At 43.0% G+C, this 19,144-nt stretch overlaps 1 protein-coding gene across 3 annotated transcripts; it reads right to left on the bottom strand.

Moving 5' to 3' along the window:
- Positions 1-681: 681 nt before the first annotated feature.
- Asns (asparagine synthetase) lies at positions 682-18,726 on the bottom strand. Of its 3 annotated transcripts, none has more exons than NM_012055.4 (12): positions 18,626-18,726; positions 14,769-15,040; positions 10,686-10,923; positions 7,788-7,973; positions 7,451-7,552; positions 6,767-6,894; positions 5,602-5,728; positions 3,457-3,563; positions 2,748-2,848; positions 1,752-1,833; positions 1,510-1,665; positions 682-1,041 (listed from the first exon to the last, which is right to left on the bottom strand). In NM_012055.4, the coding sequence occupies exons 2-12, from the start codon at positions 15,015-15,017 to the stop codon at positions 832-834; spliced, it is 1,686 nt and encodes a 561-aa protein (NP_036185.1). In that variant the 5' UTR covers positions 15,018-15,040; positions 18,626-18,726; the 3' UTR covers positions 682-831. The 3 variants fall into 3 exon arrangements, with proteins under 3 accessions (NP_036185.1, XP_006505156.1, XP_006505155.1); XM_006505093.4 differs by lacking the exon at positions 18,626-18,726 and adding an exon at positions 18,040-18,444; XM_006505092.4 differs by lacking the exon at positions 18,626-18,726 and adding an exon at positions 18,364-18,427.
- Positions 18,727-19,144: the final 418 nt, after the last annotated feature.

Below are 19,144 nucleotides of genomic sequence, written 5' to 3' on the forward strand. Positions count from 1 at the left end.
AAGTACTCCCTTTTCAAAACAATTTAGCAGCAAAATTCACATTTCAAGGATGTCAGCATGTCCTGCGGCAATTCAATAAGCATTCAAATAAGCACCTTCGGTTTGTAAGCACTATTTTCCACTTCCCAGCCGATTTGTGAGAAACATGTAGCTTGGACAATTCCTCTGGAATAAGTGTCAATATACAACAGTCCAGGGTCCATACCTGCCCCACCACCTGCTCTTCGAAATGAAGTTTTATGGAAAAAGGCTGTGTGAGCTAGGTTTCATAAGGTTCAGTTTTGTATCAGTGTTAACAATTCCATACAGACCTACAAAAACCAAACATTAGCAACTGACCCTGTATTTGAGAAGTTTACCCCCAGCTCCACAAGACTTCAAGGGAACATTAGTATAATATAAAAAACAAAAACAAACAAACAAACAAACAAACAAACAAAAACAAAACAAAACAAAAAAACGAAACCTGAATGTCTGTCCTATAAACAGAACTGTCACCAATCCCACAAAGGACTCACATCCCAGTCAGCCTAGCCAGCTGTTAGGAATGTAGGCAGAACTAAGATGCAACGACCACATGCTCTCCCCTTTAGCTTTGTCATCCAGACAGTGGCAATACAGCAAGAGCCACTCGGTCTCTGGCTACCTTGAAAGAGGCTGCACTGGTACCCACAACCAGGAGGCATTTCAGATGTGAAACTTTTATTTCTTTTCATGCCTAAGTAAGCCTGGGTGACTGATGGCTGAGTCTCATTCTTTCTGATTGTGTCGCTGTCTCGACCTTCAGAGCCGGAAGAAACATTTACTTTTACACAAGAGTGTAGAGAGTGCCTAAGCTTTGGCAGCTGACTTATAATGGGTCAGAGTGCGGGCAGAAGGGTCAGTAGCATTGATCCACTTAGGCATCCAATAATGAGTCAGCCAATCAGCCCGGCCTGGGTAATGGCGTTCAAAGATCTGACGGTAGAAGTAGCCTTCCTTAGTTTTGGGAGTATTGAAGGGAAACTTCTGGGAGGCTGCAGACATCATCTCATCATCAACCTATAAGATAAAGTAGGAACATAAAACATTTCGATGTGTATTTGCTCTGATGGTGACCAAAAAAAAGTTAAGGCATGCTATGAAGCAACAAGACCCTTTACGTCACTCATTATTTAGAAAGTGCCAAAGCAAGCCATAATAAACAGACAGTGACTTTTTAAAAGCTCTCATGCATATTAATACTTAGAGGCTCAGTGTTTGACTCATTTGTACTCATCAGGTACCCAGACGTGCAAAATGATCAGCAATGAATTGGAAGTCTTCCCTCTATCCCTTTTCTTTTGATCATCAATACTACTTTATAGTCCTTCATTTTCCTTAATTATTACATAAAGCTTATAAAAGACATATTCCTTGCAGGAACTCTGACTCTCCTTTAGATACAACTATTCAAACGAAAGGCAAACAGAGATCCCAGCTCTCTATTAAACTATTATTGTTCCAGAATATATATCTTTAAAGACAGACCTGATGTTCAACATAGTCCTGCAAAATCTTGAACCAGGAGTTCTTGACTGAGGTGATCCCATCACTGAAGGCTTCTTTGGGTCGCCAGAGAATCTCTTTGGGTAGCAGGTTGCAGTCCTCAAAAGTCTCTCTCAGGAGATGTTTTTCTATGCCATTCTGACAGGAGCACACAAGGAGGGTCAGTGAAGTCGCCGGAGGAACCAACAATATTTGGGGGTTTTATCCAGGGTTGATATACCTACTTTTGGAATTCTCATATCTGGCGGCAGAGACAGGTAATAGGAAGAAAACCGATGATCCAGAAAGGGGACTCTCAGTTCGAGACTTGGGGAAAACAGAAGACAATCTGAGTCAGATGGCTGGCACGGCTTCCTGACAACCTCCCCAGACTGAGTCATGGAGAAGAAAGAGTTACATTCCAGCCTCCTAGGGACCACACTGCATGATTAGCCACATACTAATGTTTGTACTTGAAATAAAACCAGCATCTAGGGAGGGAAGCTTTCTGTCTTAAAGTATTTCTTTCCTTCTGCGCCTATGAAAAATTACCTGTTTCTATAAAACGTTAATTATCATGAGTGACCTGGTCATGAGGGTATATGAATATTCATACCATCATATGTACAAAAGTCCCAGTGACACTCGTCAGGACATGCAGGCAGGTCATAACTATGATTCCAGACCATTCGTAAGCCAAATATGGTTCAGTAGAGGAACTGAAAATGTTGAAAGGCAAGTCTTTATCCTGCACAGTAAAGCTCTTCTATTCTTCAACAAGCCCAGTTAACCCTAGAAACCCTGGGCAAGAAGAAATGGCTCCAAAGAAACTTATTTTTATTCTATAGTCCTATCAACAAATGAATGAATGCATGAAGATTGCATTTCTCCTCCCAGATGCAGCAAACTGGCTTGGCAGGCACGTAGTATTTGCTACCAGAAGCAATACTCCAAATGCTCTAAAATGTTTCCAAGAAGCCGCTGCAGCCTTCCCTCTAGGCCAGAAACGGCCCATTGCTGTTATGATCTAGTGACACAAAACCTGCCTGGCATACCCACAGGACATGATCTCTCCACACCCCGGTGATAGTGTCCAGGCCATAGCACAGCTTTTAGGGGACAAACTTTGCTGAAAACCATACTTTGCAGCCAGCCGAAAGAAACTCAAAATAAGCAACTGATCTCATTTAAGCTACTTCCCCCTTCTCCCTTGTTGGTTTTACAACTGATTTTAAAGTTACCCGTGTGCAGCAGTAGTGCGGTCGGCCCGGAGAACATCAAACAGGTAGAGTTCCTTCAGCAGTCTCTCACTCTCCTCCTCGGCCTTCTCAGGGGAAGGAGCCTATTTAACAAACGAAGGTGAGTGCCTTCCTTTGGCACACAGGCAGCCTTCATTTTCCCCTCTTACATATGAAATAAAGAATGAGTAAGGCAGAAAGCTTAAGAGGAGGGTATAGGATGTGAGTAAATGACTTCAGAGGCCAGCAATGTTTTACAAGACCGACCCATCCATCCTCCGAAGTGCTTAGTGTGAAAACAAATTAAATGAGTGCCCTGGGCAACAGACACAGTGCCTTGCATCCCAGCACTTGGGAAGCAGAGGCCAGTCTGGTCTATAAAGTGAGTTTCTCAACAACCAGAGCTACTTAATGAGACCCTGTCTTGAAAAAAAAAAATCAATAGACAGACAGTCAGACAGATAAAATACAAAAGCAATTCTCGTGTTTAAGAATAAAAAGTATCTGATACTATTAAGTCTTCTTTCTCCTATAAATATATAGATAGACAGACGGACGGACGGACAGACAGACAGATAGATAGCATCAATTCTTAAACACAAACACAAATACACTCTAAAACTACAACAAATCATAAGGACAGAATAGAAAGGGTCAAGTGATTCTGACTTCCTAACTTAGCCTGGCCATCGTTTCAGTTCAGAGCGCTTACCTTGTGGAAATATATATAGCCCTGTGTAAGTTCATCTGACCCCTCTCCGGAGAAGATCACCACGCTGTCTGTGTTCTTCCGAATATACTTGGAAATTAAATACATGCCTTAAATGAAAGAGAAATCAATGGCGATGTCATTGTTGTCTTCAGAAGCAACAGTAGGCTGGAGTGTCTTGTTGGACTGAGTTAGTATAAGTATTAAAGCAGCTTCCAAAAGGATCGGAAATTTGTAAGTCATCTACAAGCTGTCAATCCAACCTAAACAATAAAATAGCCTGCAATCCACTGTCATGTTTTACAAACAGGTTGCAAAGCTATGTTCTTAGAACAAGACTTTCTATGTTAAATGTTTGCTGGATTGAACCACTCAAATGCCTGAATACCACGGCATGTGTACTAACACAGTAGAGTAAGGCGTGGCCTTGCAATGCTTTGGATGCAGTTTGGTCTCCATGTGGTGGTGTGATCCATGGTGGAGAAGTGGAAGATAAGGTGTGGTTGGGGTTCCTTGCTCCTCAAGCATCAAATGATTTCTCCTGATTCAATTATTTAGGACAGAGCCCATCTCTTGTCTCCAATGCCTGGGATCACTATGAGATGCCTTTCTCATGTGCCACTCCTGATGCCACCCACCAACATGCCATGCTGTTGGGCTTTCTAAAGTTTCTCATCTGGCATTATCCATTATTGTAACAGAAAGCAGACTAATGGAAATAGCTTACTTTTAATTGTTTCGTTCTTTTCCATTTCCACCCCTCATTTCCAAATCCCACATTTGATTAAGAAGGCTCTGTACAATATTGTGCTATGTCTACTTGGTAGATAGCTCTACACTACCATCTCTCTACACTACCATCTGTCTCCTCCAATCTCATTTTTATCCTTCTTAGGAGAGACATTCTTCTAACTCTGCTTCCACCTCATAAAAATTTAACCACAGATGTGCTATACGTGTGAGTATTTAACTATGATGCTTCAGGAGACCAAATCACTGTAATACCCAAGGTATTTTATCACACTCCAAAGTGAGTTTTTAAAAGGACTCACTCAGCTAGTAAAATTTTAGAGGTTCAACAAAATTGGGTCTGATTTGTGTTACATTTCTAATCTTAGAATGTGTTCGCCAGATAGAAGTAGTGTTGCTTGCATGACAATAATAGCTAGTAACTGGTAAGCTGTGTGATGGAATACTTATTATACATCTACATGAGGACCCGTTAGAGAAAATGTACTGTAACATGGACCGATTTCCCCATTTTATTAAGAACAGTGTTCCCTCATTATTCATTTGGGATTGGTTCTGGGAACCAAACAGCTACACATATCTTCAGATACCCAACTCCTTGTAAAATGATAGCATTTGAACACAACCTACACACATCTACAGGCCTATCTTGTTTTACTATGCTTAGCTTTATTGTATCTCAGAGGAAGTTAATTTCTTACAAATGAAAAGTCTGGCAATCCTGCACTAAGCAAATACACTGTATCATTTTCCACAGCTTAGATGATCAACAACAATAAGATATTCCTAAATAAAGGTACTTAGTTGACCATAGTACACTGTAGCCATAGCTTTTACATGCACTAGGAAGCACACCAGATTATTATACATAATAATGTTATGTACTGTGGCCCAACTATATCATCCAAGATATTTTAAACAGAGAAGATGAGAGAAAGGGAGCCAAAATATGTGTCCATTCTATGGTCATACCATATGCTGACAGCCCAGCAATCCCCCTGCCTCAACCTCCTGGGTGCTGGAATCCTGGTTATGATGAGTTAGTTCTGAGGTAACAAATAATTCATATGAAGTATGGGAGACAGAACCTAGCATGAAGTATGTGCTTAGCAGATGTGAGCTGCTTTTATTTTTATGAAGCATTCTTTAAGACCACAGGCCGAGCTGACCTTGTAAATTCAGTGTTCAGATGATCTGATTATATTCATTAAGCACTTCCTCCAGTCGAAAGAAATTCAGGGCGCTTTTAAATGGTCTTATCACTATATTATAGTATTATTAACAATATAGGAACTTTGCTAGTATTCATATTTAGACAATATTTCTTAAGCTGAAATCATGTTAAACCTTCTACTGTTTCAGTATTAAAACGCTTTTCCCTATAATAAAATCCCTTACCCACAGATGCCCGAACTGTCGTAATATCATAAGTTTCCAAGGAAAATATGACTTCATCCAGGGCCTGAATGCCTTCTTCAGAGTTAAAAAGGACTTCATGATGCTCGCTTCCAATATAATTTGCCACCTGATTGTGAAGAAAAACTCCATAGATTTGTTAAAGAACCACTTTAGAAAATGAAACAGGCCAGTTCCTCTCAAGGTAAACATGGTGAAAAGAAACAAAGCTGAAGATGACTCAAGGTCTCTCCAGACCGCCTTGGTAAGGGGCGGTGCAGGCCTTTCAATAAGAGGAGGTGCAGGCCCCTTCTGTAAGAGGAGATAGATGCAGGCACAGCCACATGCTACCTAAAGCAAGCCAGGTGCCTCTGCCTGGCCCTCACTCCCCACTCAACCACATTGGCTCTCTTCAAATCAAAGCTACAGACTGACAGTCCAGAGTCCCAATCAGCACACCACTCTCTCCTATTTTACTTAACCTGCCTCATTTCTCCCTTTTGACCATCATCTCCCTTGTACTGTACTGAAATGCCTAATTTTATATCCAGCATGGTATCCCTACATATATAGCCTTTTCCTGTCGAATTGGAATTCTCCTCGAGGCTTCTCTCAGTCATTCTAGGTCTTTACAGAGCAGCACGCCATCTTCCACACACGGCATTGCATGTACAATATCTGCTTGTAATGCATATGCTTCATAAGAAAACAAGATGCGAGCTGATATCCTGGCACCAGTCCCTATCCTAGTTGTTCTCTATGGCTTGTCTGTCACAAAGATCGTGACCAACATCAACTTGGAAAGGAAAGAGTTTATTTGGTTTATCTGAGTCACAGTCCACGGAGGAAAGACAAAGCAGAAAACTCAAGATGGGAAATGAAGGATCAGGAGCCAGGAGGAGCAAACCAACAACTAAGCAGTGCCCCTCCATGGTCTCTGCTGCAGTTCCTGCCTACAGGCTTCTGCCTCAAATTCCCACCTAGATTTCGTCAGTGGACTACAACTCGGGATATGTAAGCCACGTGAATCCGTTCCTCACCCTGTTGCTTTCTAGCATGACCTTTCTCATAGTAACACAACAGGCACACGAGGACGACTTCAGCTTGATTTTCGTCCTAACAATTGGGCTAAGTTCTGAGTCTATACGATGGGCAGGTTGTGCTGTACCTTTCTAGCGGCCAGGAGATCGGGGCTGTCCTCCATGCCAATAGCAAATGTCTGGAGAGGATACTGAACTTGGGCCTCCTTGAGTTGCTTCAGCAGAGAGGCAGCAACCAAGCTCGAGTCCAGGCCCCCTGCAGCATGAAAATAAACTTGATGGTTGCAGGCATACATTAATCAGGGCAAAGATAATCACACACCTGCTAAACATCTGGATTGGCATTTGACTATGAAGATCTCTGAGTTTTATAAACAGAAATCAGCTTTAGTAAGATTTATAGTGAAGTGAAATGAAGTGTGTGTGTATGTATGTATATATGTATGTGTCTGTGTGTGTGTGTATGTATATATATATATATATATATATATATATATATATATATATGTATGTGTGTATGTATGTACACATACATATGTATATGTATGTGTATGTGTGTGTGAATACATACATTTTCTTGTCCCCTTACAATGGCAACTGCATCTAAACTGGCTTAAAAGATCAATACACAGGAGTCTAGGGGATGAGGACCAACAAGCTCTAACCCTAACAAATGCAGTTTATAAACACGTCTATAGAAAATGAAACATGAAACTATATAGTAGGCCTTTAACATTCAAAGCTCAGTGCCAGCTACAAATCATTTCATTTAAACACCAGTAAGATGTTTTTATTTTTTAAAGTGACTTCACCTGATAAAAGGCAGCCAATCCTCCGGTCTGTCATCAAGCGTTTCTTGATAGCGTTGTCAAAAAGGATACGCAGATTGTTCTTCACGGTCTCTAGGTCAAAGCCTAACAACACAGAAAGTAAATGGAACCGCCACAAACAAGCTGAGGCTAAGCTGACTGAGATGAGGCAAGCAGTCTACTACATCATTGTGATGGCTCTCCCTCACTCACGGAGATCGCTCCACCTCCAAATCAAAGAGGAACATCTTAAAACCAACATCATTGAAAACGGCGCAAATGGCCCTGAGTTGTCAGGGGTGAGCTAGAGTTCTGGGGTTTGGTCATGGGCACTAGTCACCTGGGAAGAGTTTCTCCACGCTGTCATAGATGGCATGCAATGGTTCATCCGTACAGTGATGGTATTTGACCATTTCCACAGACGCAACTTTGCCATTTGGTTTTAAATCCAAAACTTCATAGTGTCCAGGAAGGAAGGGCTCCACTTTTAAGAAGGGAGTGGTGGAGTGTTTTAAGGAAACAAGGCCTATAAATGGAAAACAGCAACGTATGCAATTAGGTGCTTCTCTGCAGCCTGTGCAGTGAGCTAGTACACTCTAACCCATACTTTCCCCCTTAAGTACAAACGCATATCCATTATACAAAAAAGGTGGGAGGGGAAATAATTACCCCATACCCTAGCATCTCTCCTGAAGAAGCAAGAATGACATGGAGACAGAACACAAAACAGCATGGATTTGCAGTCATTTGATGCAATAGGAAGATGATTCCTTACGAGATAATTTCCTAACATAGCAAGATAAAAATTCCAAACATCACCTTTTAACTAGTGTATGTCTCGTCGTTACAATAACATCCTCTGAGACAATCCTCTCTCCCACCTGAAAGGCCCTGATACCTTTATTAAAATGAAAGTCTTCATCATCCCATTCCTTTACCTAGCTGAATTTTCTGAAACCTGTCTTTTAGACATTTATAAAGTTTTCAAAGAAAAAAGCTTTTTAAAGGGAAGGCCTATTTTCTGTCAGAACATAAACAAGAGGAAATATAAATCTGAGAAAAAAGAGAAATCAGAATGTTAACTTCATGTTAACTGGCATGGTATTTTGAGAGACCAATGGTTCTCAAGTCTTTACCACGTAAAATGATACACTACTGGTACTCAGAAGCCAGTACCCACCCCTTCATGGCTGTCATAGAATGTGTATGAGAAAGCCATAGAATGTAACTGTAGGCAGTTCTTAAAGACAGTAGCTACCCTGACACCACCGTGATCTGCACAAAAGCCAATGTTGTGTAATAAATAGATAAACAGGCTATCTACACAGATATTTGTTATAATGTACTATGAGTCTTATAACCCAATCTGTGTACATTGAATTCAAAGGTCAAAGGAATGCAGTGTGCTCACTAGCTGGCAGAGCTCAAATGCTGTTCACCCCATAGAGGATGTGATGCAGCCAACTGAAAGGTCTTAGGCAGATCACCACGATGAGATGGTTTTAAAGCCTGGTTAAGGAAGCAGCACTCCAATGGGATCTGTGTGGTGGATTCAATAGGACCCCTACAGAGCATATCCACTTGGCCCCCAGTCAATAGAACTGTTTGGGAAGGATTGGGAAGTGTGGCCTTCTTACAGGGGCATCACTAGGAATAAGCTTTGAGGTTTCAAAAGCCCGCATCATTCCCAGTCAGCTCTCTGCCTCATGCTTGTGGATCAAGATGTAAGCTCCCGGGGGCTGGTGAGATGGCTCAGTGGGTAAGAGCACCCGACTGCTCTTCCGAAGGTCAGGAGTTCAAATCCCAGCAACCACATGGTGGCTCACAACCATCTGTAATGAGATCTGACTGGAATGTCTGAGGACAGCTACAGTGTACTTACATATAATAAATAAATAAATAAATCTTTAAAAAAAAAAAAAAGATGTAAGCTCCCAGCCGCTGCCTGCCTGCTTCCATGTTCCCCATCATGACCTCATAGACCCTAGCCCTCTGAAACTCTAAGCTCCAAATAAAGTCTTGTCTTGGTCGTGATTTCTTATCATAGTAATGTAAAGGTCGCTAGGCAGTCTAGAAAAGGACAGAGTTAAGGATGCAGAAAACAAACTGCAGAGAGTAAACTGCTGGTGGGATTCCAGGTCCGTATCAAGCCATCATCAGGTCTAAAAGTCCAAAAGATAGCCCGCAGAAGCAGGAGTCCATCCTGCTTTATATTTCCTTTGCCAGGTTTCCCTGACGGGATTTTAGGTAACTGATGTAGAATGCCCTATGCTGTCTGCTGACAGACCAAGGGAAGCATATTTAATACCCACACTTTGGTTAGCATGCAGATCAAGATCCTGGTTTCAAGTAATGTAAAATCTGAAGACTAAGTGGCAAAGGATTCAAAAAATGGCAAACTACACTACAGAAAACTTGCTATCTAGGTAAGAGACCAAAGATGATTACAAAGTTTACTGCCAGAAAAATAATGCTAAGTAGGTGTATTATACTGAGTATAACAAGTTAAGGTATCTATTGCTATAATAATATACCCAAGATAAGAAATGTAAAAGAAATATTATTTTAGCGCAAGCATTTGAGCCACTGTGACCAAGTCTGTGGTTGCTTGGCTCTATCTATAAACCATGGCAGAGATACTTTGCATGAAGAAAAAATGTGCTCACCTCCTAGAGGCCAGAAGAACCGGGTGCTGCAGAAAGACTGAGTGAATAAGGTGCCTGCCAAGCCCCATGCTAAGCAAGCCTGAGGAACTGAGATTTAATCCCCAGGCCCCATGGAGAACCTGGTAGCAGCATCCTGCATCTTTATTTCTAGGATAGGTGGGGCAGGACGAAGAAGGCAGGTGGAGACCTGGAGCTCAGCCACTAAATCAGGAACGTGAGTGAGTGAGTTCTAAGTGCAAAGAGACCGTGTCAAGAATTAAAATGGAGACTGGCACGATGGTGCATATCTTTAATCCTGGTACTCAGGAGGCAGAGGAAGGCGGATTAAATAAAATAAAATTACCATGTCTAATGTTAAGTCTCTGGTCTCTACGTGTGCGTATGTATGAGCACACGTGTATACAACACACACGCACACATGAAAGAGGAAAGGATTGACTAAGATTTCAAATCCTATTCATACTGAGTATTCATCTTTCATCATTTTAAAGTTTTTGATTGACACCTCTCTGGGATTCTCACTATGATCCAGGAAGAAACACAAACCAAAAATAGTTAAACTCCATTATTACCTTTAGCTTCTGAACACACAGCCAGAAACCCATCTTCTGTCATGGCTTTAAACAAGGGCCTGACTCCATAGGTGTCTCTGCCCAGAAATACTTTCTTATTGGCAGTGTCCAGTAAGATGAATGCAAACACCCCGTCCAGCATACAGATGGTTTTCTCGATGCCTCCTTTGTCATAGAGGTGGAGGATAATCTCACCATCCACATTGGTCTGATATTCAAATTCAAAACGTTGCTGTAGCTTAAGGAAGCAGAGCAAACAAAAAGTTAGTATCCTTATGGATGCTGACCCAGTATCTGTGTTCTAGCATCAGCTCGTGTGCATTAGTGATTTAAAAAAAAGAAGAAGAAGGAGAAAGAAAAAAAAAAGTATGGCATTATTCAAATCTACCTTGTCTAAACTCACAATTCTGAAAAATTTTCACCATAAAGGCTAAACCCATGACGATAAAGACTGTGTTCTGATAAACAGGATACAAGGGTCAGGCATCAGAGCTGTGACACATGAAGAAATTCAAGTACATATTGCAGCCCAGAGTCTACACTCTGTAGTTACACATACACATTTACATGGGAAGTCATCCTTTCTTTAGGACCCCAGCCCCAAGACAAAAACCTGCAGGTGACCTAGTGCTTTTTGTGAAATAGAATATTATCTACATATAATATAATACACATCCTCCTGTGCACTTAAATGCTTTCTAGATTTAGAATACTTAACACGCCAAGCAGTGGTGGCGCTCACCTTTAATCTCAGCACTTGGGAGGCAGAGACAGGCGGATTTCTGAGCTCGAGGCCAGCCTGGTCTACAAAGTGAGTTCCAGGACAGCCAGGGCTATACAGAGAAACCCTGTCTCGAAAAAAAACCAAAGGGGGAAAAAAAACTTAATACAACACTTTAGATGCAATTGTTATGCAATATTGTGCAGGGTGTAAAGACATGGGCATGTTCATCATAGGTATAATTTTTCATAAACATTTCCCACCAGTGTTTGCTCTGATCTTTGAAGGTAGAAACCAAGAATATAGATAAGGACATGCCAACACACTTGGAGAACAGTTTGCCTTGTTACCATGGAGCAAAAATGTGTTATCAACAACTGTTGACTTTTGGTTTGAGATGCAGAATCGGCTGAGAGGCCCTTCCAGCTAATCCTCAAAGACCTCCCTTGAAATATTCAGCAAAAGGAAAACCTAGTGGCCACCCCTTACTGACAAATGCAAAGGAATCCATCACAACGGCAGAGCCCAGACCCAAGCTGCTGGTCCTCAGGAGAGGACAACAGCCAGACCTTCCTGAATAGTGGGATATTAAAGCTACTTCTCAGGGACAGAGAAAATGATCATAGATAGGCCGCACAGGAACAGCAATGGGCCCTCCACTGTCTCTGTCAGCAAAGTGAAAAGGCTTGAGTTGGGCCCAGATTCTGACAGTTTCTACTACACTAGCACACCAGCCACGCGTTAGGTCTTTCCATCCCTACCGCGTGGTCCTCTGTGGAAAGCATTCACAGAACTGTTAAAACACGTGCTTTAGCTGCCTCTCTTACAGTACCGGCTGGCCATTCTTCCAAGCTAAGGACTGGTCAGGGTCGTCCTGGCTCAGGTAGGTGGGGTTTGAAAAATCTACCCCTCTGTTTACTTTATTGATTTTATGTGTGAGTGTTCTGCAGTGTGTACACCTACATGCTTCAGTTTCTTTTCTAGATGGTCCCGAGCCACCATGTGTGTGCTGGGAATTGAACTAAGCACCTCTGGAAGAACAGATTCAACTGCTGAGGCATCTCTTCAACCCCAAAAATCTACCCCTCTGGGTGGGAGCACCCTACAGCATTTGAAAATAATGAACATCGCTTCCACTCTCATTTTCAATGATAATTTTCTCAGAAAGCACTCGTCCCTTCACTAACAACTGCCGAGTACTAACTCTAACTCTGGAATGGACGCTTCTGTGCTGCACACATGTCCTGCCACCTTCCTAAAGCCACACCGGCCTCGGACTTGTTCTGGGCCCCTGGCTTATAAGCAGGAGGTGAAGACGAACTTTGAAGGTGCATTCTGAAAAATACTTATGGCTGAAGTTGTGCATTCTACTCTTAGACAAGTTTGTAGCAGTCGCATTTGTTTAAGTTTGGATGCTTGGTAGAAACAGCAGAAAGTCTCTGCAAATATAACATTACCTAATTTTTAAAAGGCATGTTTTTAAGATATTGCCTTTTAAATTGTTAACAAAATTAATAAGCAGCAGCAACACTGTCCAAGTAAACCATAAGCCAAGATATGTGCTAACCTCACTTCAGGAAGACAAGATGAAGGGTGATACTGACAGAGCGCAACCTCATCCTCTCAGGTACACTGGCTTGACTTACTGAGACCCAAACTCCACCTCACCCCTCACTGCTTTCCTTAACTTTCCTCTGTACCGGGTTCATCCTAGAGCATTGAGCTTTGCATACAGAAGCCCTTTATGAAGGTATATTTGCTAAGTGGTTAAAGGCTTCAGATGAGAACCCTGCTTTGACAATGCCCCTATAAGCAAGCAAACTGGCAAATTAAAACCATTGTCCAGGAATAAAGATAAACCCCTACCAATGAAAGATAGGCACAGAAGTCTCAAAATTTACCATGAAACAGCATGGCCAAATGACTAAACCTTGACTGAAATCTGCCCTACCAAACAAACAAAACCAAACAGGGGTGCATAAGCATGAAAACACACACACACACACACACACACACACACACACACACACACACACACACACACACCAAAAAAATAAAAACAAAAAGGCAAAGCCAAACAAAAACACAGCTAAATGTATTCTAGGGACATTTGGAGAAGCTTAACTATGAACTTGATATTAGATATTATATTATTAGATTATATTATTATTATATTATTAGATGTTATAGTCTTAGGTTGGGAATTAACGTTAGCTAGGAGAATGTTCTGATTATTAAATGACAAATGATTACATATTTTAGAGGAAACACATTATGGTGTACCATACTAGAATTATTCAGCCTAAAGGGACCACGCAGGCCTGGAGATAAATACAGACAGGCAGTAACAATACCCAGTACTCAGGCACATTGCTCTGAAGCAACTAGAAGTTGGGGAGGGGTTAACAAGTTTGCAAATATAACAAGGGGTGGTATTTGTACAAGCACTCATAAATTAAAGATTTAATTCTTTTTCCTTATGAAAAACAAGTCAAATAATCCTGGCTTGGATGGTCCGTACCATATCTGGTTTCCGAGATCAGCATTTCTGCCCCTCACTCGCTCCTGTTCTCTAGACACCAGAGAGTTTCAATGCTGCAAGTCTTGCTTAACACACTTCAGTGCCTCCGGCCACCTTTCTACAATTTGGCTCCTACTAAGTGTGAAACTGCAAACGCTTTCTCAGTGGCCCTATTATATAACACTGCAAATCTCACCTCCTCTCAACATTGCAGGACTATCTCTCCCCTCTAAGCCCTCAATTGCTCCTGGCCTTGGAAGGCTCCTATAGCAGGAGACTGACTGTCCTGTCTTCCCAGCTCCATGGGTCCTCTTCTCACTCACTCTCGCCCACACTGGGCATCTACACACGCTATCCCCCTCTATGGGAAACACGTCCGGGGCTTGGCAAGTATTCTCTGTCTATCAGGTCTCAGTTTAAGTCTCCCTTCCTCAGACCCATCCCCGCAAACCGCTTTCCTATGTGCACCACTTCTGCATTTGCTTTCCGAAAGTTCAATTTACAGTGATTTTTTTGTCTGTCTCCTGTTAGCGTAACCTGCAATGGAGCACAGGCCTGACATTTTCGCTGACAGGACTCCATCAGCTAACACTGCCCTAATCAATATTAAAATGTATAACAGGAAAAAAATTGAATTGGCATCTCCATGTTAATCACTTGAAAAAAAATCTAACTAATTTTACCTTTCTGTGTCAGTTTTCTGTATAAGACCAGAGCAAAGGAGTCAGAACATAGAAAAAGATACAAAGTAAAAAAGCGTGACACAAAATATGAACATCATAACCATAGGTCTGAAGGTGAGTTATAGCCAGCCAGCCATCCCCAGCTTCACTCTGCTTACCGCCTTGTGGTTGTAGATTTCACCATTGTAACAGAGCCACAAATAAGGGTATTTCCTCACTCTTATCGGCTGCATTCCAAACAGCGGGTCAACCACAGCCAAGCGGTGAAAGCCAAAGCAGCAGTTGGTGTATCCATTGACATTCTCAAAGCGAAATGCATCTGGCCCCCTGTGCGCGATCTTCATCGCACTCAGACACTGCACGGAAAGGCAGTCATCGCTGCCGAAGAGGGCCCAGATGCCACACATGCTACAGGCGGACTGCAGGCACTCTACAGAGAGAAGCACAGGGTCTCACATTGAGTATAAGCAACTCTGGATTCTTGAAACCTACACAACCCTCTCCAAATGTTGGACACAAACCAGCTTTATCTACTGCAATGTCCCATTAGGTGGGTAGGCACAAGGGGAGTGATTTCATTTGCTTACAAATATTAAGAAATACAAATGACTTTTATATCCAACCATAAACCCTGCACCCAGCCAAAGCTCACATTTCTCCCACCTTAGGATTTTTGGTGGGGGTTACGCCCAGCAACATCCAGGTCACAGCTGCAACCCAGGATGCTCCAAAGAGCAATAGCAGGAGTAGCTGGCTCCAAGCTAGGTGGGATACCAGCCCCAGCTACTCCAGGTGAGAACCTCAAAACACCCCAAAGGTAGATTCTCCATGTTCGTACAGCCTCTTCTTAAGCCTCTATAATTAAATGCCATCTCTCTATTTCCAGGTCAAATACAAAGGGAATAAACAGCAACTCGTGGGCACCATTTTGTAATATTAACCCATGTGTATACACAGAGAGACACACACACTAGTATAATACATCCTTAGGCATGTCACTCTGCTAGCTTAACCTCTAAGTGACTTCGCTAAATGTTATGGAAGAATAAGGAAACAATAATCTGATATCAGATACCCTAACAAGCATTTTGAGTTTACTGAGGATGTAAAATATTTGTCATGGCTGGGTACTGTAGTGCTTAATGCTAGCACTGAGGGTAGAAGCAGGGTAGATCAAAGGTTCAAGGCCATCCTGTACTGTATGAGACCATGTGTCAATAACAGAGAAGTTCAACATCCAGTGTCCTTAATGACAAAAACACTCTCAAATATTTATCTCAAAGCCGCATTGGTTAGTTAGAAACAACACTGGAGGGGGGGAAACTTAATTAAAGCCCTGTAAGCCAGGAAGCAAGTAATTCCTACAAATCCTTCATTTAAATATCTGAAGTTCAAATAGTTCAATAAAGAGTCTTTGAACATGCAATCCTGTTCAAAAAGCAAATCTGCAACAAATGGCCACATCCTCTGAAACCTACACCCTCCCATCCCCCCACGCTGAGCAAGCCTTGGGAAACATTCCGACTGGATCAAAGCTTTGGTGCGCTTTGAGTAAAACCAGACCAAGCCACGGAAAGTGGTATCAAGCAATGCAACCGGAAGAGGAAGTGCAAGAGGCCCATAGCCCTTCCATGCTGTCCAAATGGCCTGTGATAGGCTCGGTCTGCGCATTCAGAAGGAGAATCCAGAGATATAGGAGAAGTGGCCATTAATAAGCAGTGTTTGATTCGATGCCTATGAAAAGTGGGTTAGTCGCACTGCTAAAAGATGGCTCCATCGAATCCCGACCCTCAGAGCTCAGGGAACCCTGAGAAAGAGGAGGCAGAAGGAGTTGCAAAAACCTGAGACAGAGGACATCAGAACAAGGTCCTCTTAAAACAACCGAGCAAAGCTCCGATGAACTCCGAGACCGAAGCAGCAAGCGTGGGGCCTGCACGGGTCTCCACTAGGTCCTCTGCATGTGTACTATAGCAGCGGTTCTCAACCCTGGGGTCAAAGGGCCCTTTCCGTGGTTGCCTAAGACCAACAGAAAACATATTTACATATTTACAATATGACTCAAAACAGTAGCAAAGCTGCCGTGATGAAGTAGCTAGGAACATGATGTTATGGCTGGGGTTCACTTCAGTGTTCTGTATTAAAGGGCGGCAGCATCGGGAAGGCTGAGAACTCACAGTATTCTAACTTTCAGTTGAGTGCGTTTATGGGACTCCTGACTGAACTGTGAATCCGGGTCTCTGATTCCTGCGCCTTCTCTTCGGGATCTTTTTATCTTTCTGTTGGTTTCTGTTGTCCAACCTCAATATGATGGTTTCCCTTTTATCTCACCTTACTGTATTTTATTCTATTTTGTTGCTTGCCTCTTAGAAGCCTATCCTTTTCTAATGAGAGGCAGAAAAGGGGTGAATTCAGAGGGGAGAGGTGGGGAGACACTATAAGTAGAGAGGTGGGAAACTGTTCAGATAGTATTATATGAGAAAAGAATCTATGTCTAATAAAAGGGAAAGGGAAGTGGGCTAACAAAGCGCTCTGAAAATCAATTATGATCACCGAGAACCATTTACCTAGGTCTTAAGGCTCTTTAATGAACTGTCTGGTATGCAAAACATATGCCAGGCACTACATTGAAGTGTAAAGAAAAGTTTAAAATTCTTTCCTTCAGCAGGAGTAAGGAAATTCAAACTCCTTTGTAATCGGACTCAGAGGCCCTCTTGTACCATATTTTCCTCACTGTTGTCTGTAAATTTCCTCCTTTCCTGGTTAACTTCTGCAGCAGTACTGGCCAGTGAGCCATATGTGAAATTTTAATATACTAATAAAGCTCATTAAGAAGACAAGAGAAAACATTAAAACTAATTTTAAACATACCTTAACATGACACACCCTAAATACGACAACCAATACAATATAATCAAAATTAATTATATTTACACTACTTTTCCTAAATTATTAAAACCGGGCTGGAGGGATACTTTAGTGGTTAGAGGCTGCAATCAAACATCAAAACATCAAGCGTTCGGTTTTCATAATCATCGAAATCGACACATTACACTCTTACCACATCTCAGTTCAGACTAGCCAGCATTTCTAGGGGTCAGTCTATGAAAGAGCACAGGCTCCCCGCTGGACAGCGCCGCTTTCGTACACTGAACTGATAGTTCTAAACTCCACTGGATCACCTTAAGACCTCAATAATCAACCCGTGGCCTTGTGCAAGTCTTACTTCAAATGAATATTATAGTACTGACATCAATCAACGAAGAGTTAGCTGTTAAAACCCGTAGGCCACAGGCAACGAAAAATCAAACTCGCCCGTGTATTTTAAAAGTTATCTTATCTGAAACTAGACCTGTGAAATAGCTATCCATAATTAAGAAAAAAAAAAAAAAAAAAAAAAAAGCACGCCAATTCCTTTGCCTTTTCCCGTACTTGGTTGCCTGTCTCCTTAAACAGATTTTTCCCGGCGTGGCTGCGAGTATGGAACTGGAGTGGAGGAAGGGCCTGAGCAGCGAGGTGAGTGAGTGCTCAGAAATCCGGATCCAGACAGACCCAGAGACACTCGCTCTAGAGCTTGGTAGAGCCTCTGTCCTGCTGGAGAGCGAGACCCCTACACTAGCCTGGGGCTCCCAATTACAGCTGGTCTTGTGCAAGCGTCCACCTAGTCCCAGGCAAAACCTTCGGATGGCTGAAATTTCCCAGATCTAGACGTCATACAGTAAAAAAAAATATTTATGGTGTCTAAATGAAGGCCACCTTCGCCTTCTGTCTGGAGCGGCCCTGCCTCCGCGCTGCACTTCGCTCACATGAAAGCTTTCCTGGCAGCTCCGTCCTAGGTGCGCAACAATCGCCCCGCGCCCGCCCCGCCCTGCCTCGCGCTGCACCGCAGCATCGGTCTGGCGCCGGACCCGAGCGCTCCGCATCCGAACTCCCGGGACATGTGCCCGCGCGGACAGCACATCCTCCGGCCTCCCAGGCGAGCAGAGCGCTCCGCGCTGAGCACCCGGCTCCCGCTTACCTGAGCACTAGCGGCCAGGGCCAGAGAAGGTGGAGCAGAGGCAGCGCAGTGACAAGACCGGTTGGAGGCCGCTTCCCACCTTAGAGTCGCCGGGCTTCTGTAACGCGTGCGGGAAGTTTCATCATGTGGCTGGGACCCAACCCGTGCGCAGGGGCGTGGCCCGCAGTGCTGACGAGCGACGCCAGGCGGGGCGGAGGCCAAGGCAAACGTGCATCCTGGGGCCGAGAGCCAGGAGGTGTTCTGCTTCTGTTCCTTAAGGTGCTGTGACACTGCAGGCAGGATAAGCCCAGAGGTCGGGCCGCCAGGTCCAGTGTCCCATCAGCAATAGATCTCCTACTCCTTAATTGTAGTCTTCAGTACTTCCTAACAGAGTGTCTGATATATAGATGTGGATACATAAGTAACATAGGAATACCTAGAAGGACACCACACACAGACACACACACACACAAATAACTACTACTACTGAGCAGCTAAGAAGAACCCCAGGTAATCTCCCTGCAGAGATTAAAAGCACTC

Source organism: Mus musculus, chromosome 6 (genome assembly GCF_000001635.26).
Source record: "Mus musculus strain C57BL/6J chromosome 6, GRCm38.p6 C57BL/6J".
NCBI classification, from domain to species: Eukaryota; Metazoa; Chordata; class Mammalia; order Rodentia; family Muridae; genus Mus; species Mus musculus.

Excerpts from the sequence above, each read along its gene's own strand:
- Asns (NM_012055.4), bottom strand. The coding sequence starts at position 15,017 with ATGTGTGGCATCTGGGCCCTCTTCGGCAGCGATGACTGCCTTTCCGTG. Across the intron at positions 5,729-6,766 it reads ATCTCCTGGCCGCTAGAAAG|GTGGCAAATTATATTGGAAG; the intron begins GTACAGCACAAC and ends CTTCACAATCAG. Across the intron at positions 1,834-2,747 it reads CGCACTACTGCTGCACACGG|TCTCGAACTGAGAGTCCCCT; the intron begins GTAACTTTAAAA and ends GTTTTCCCCAAG.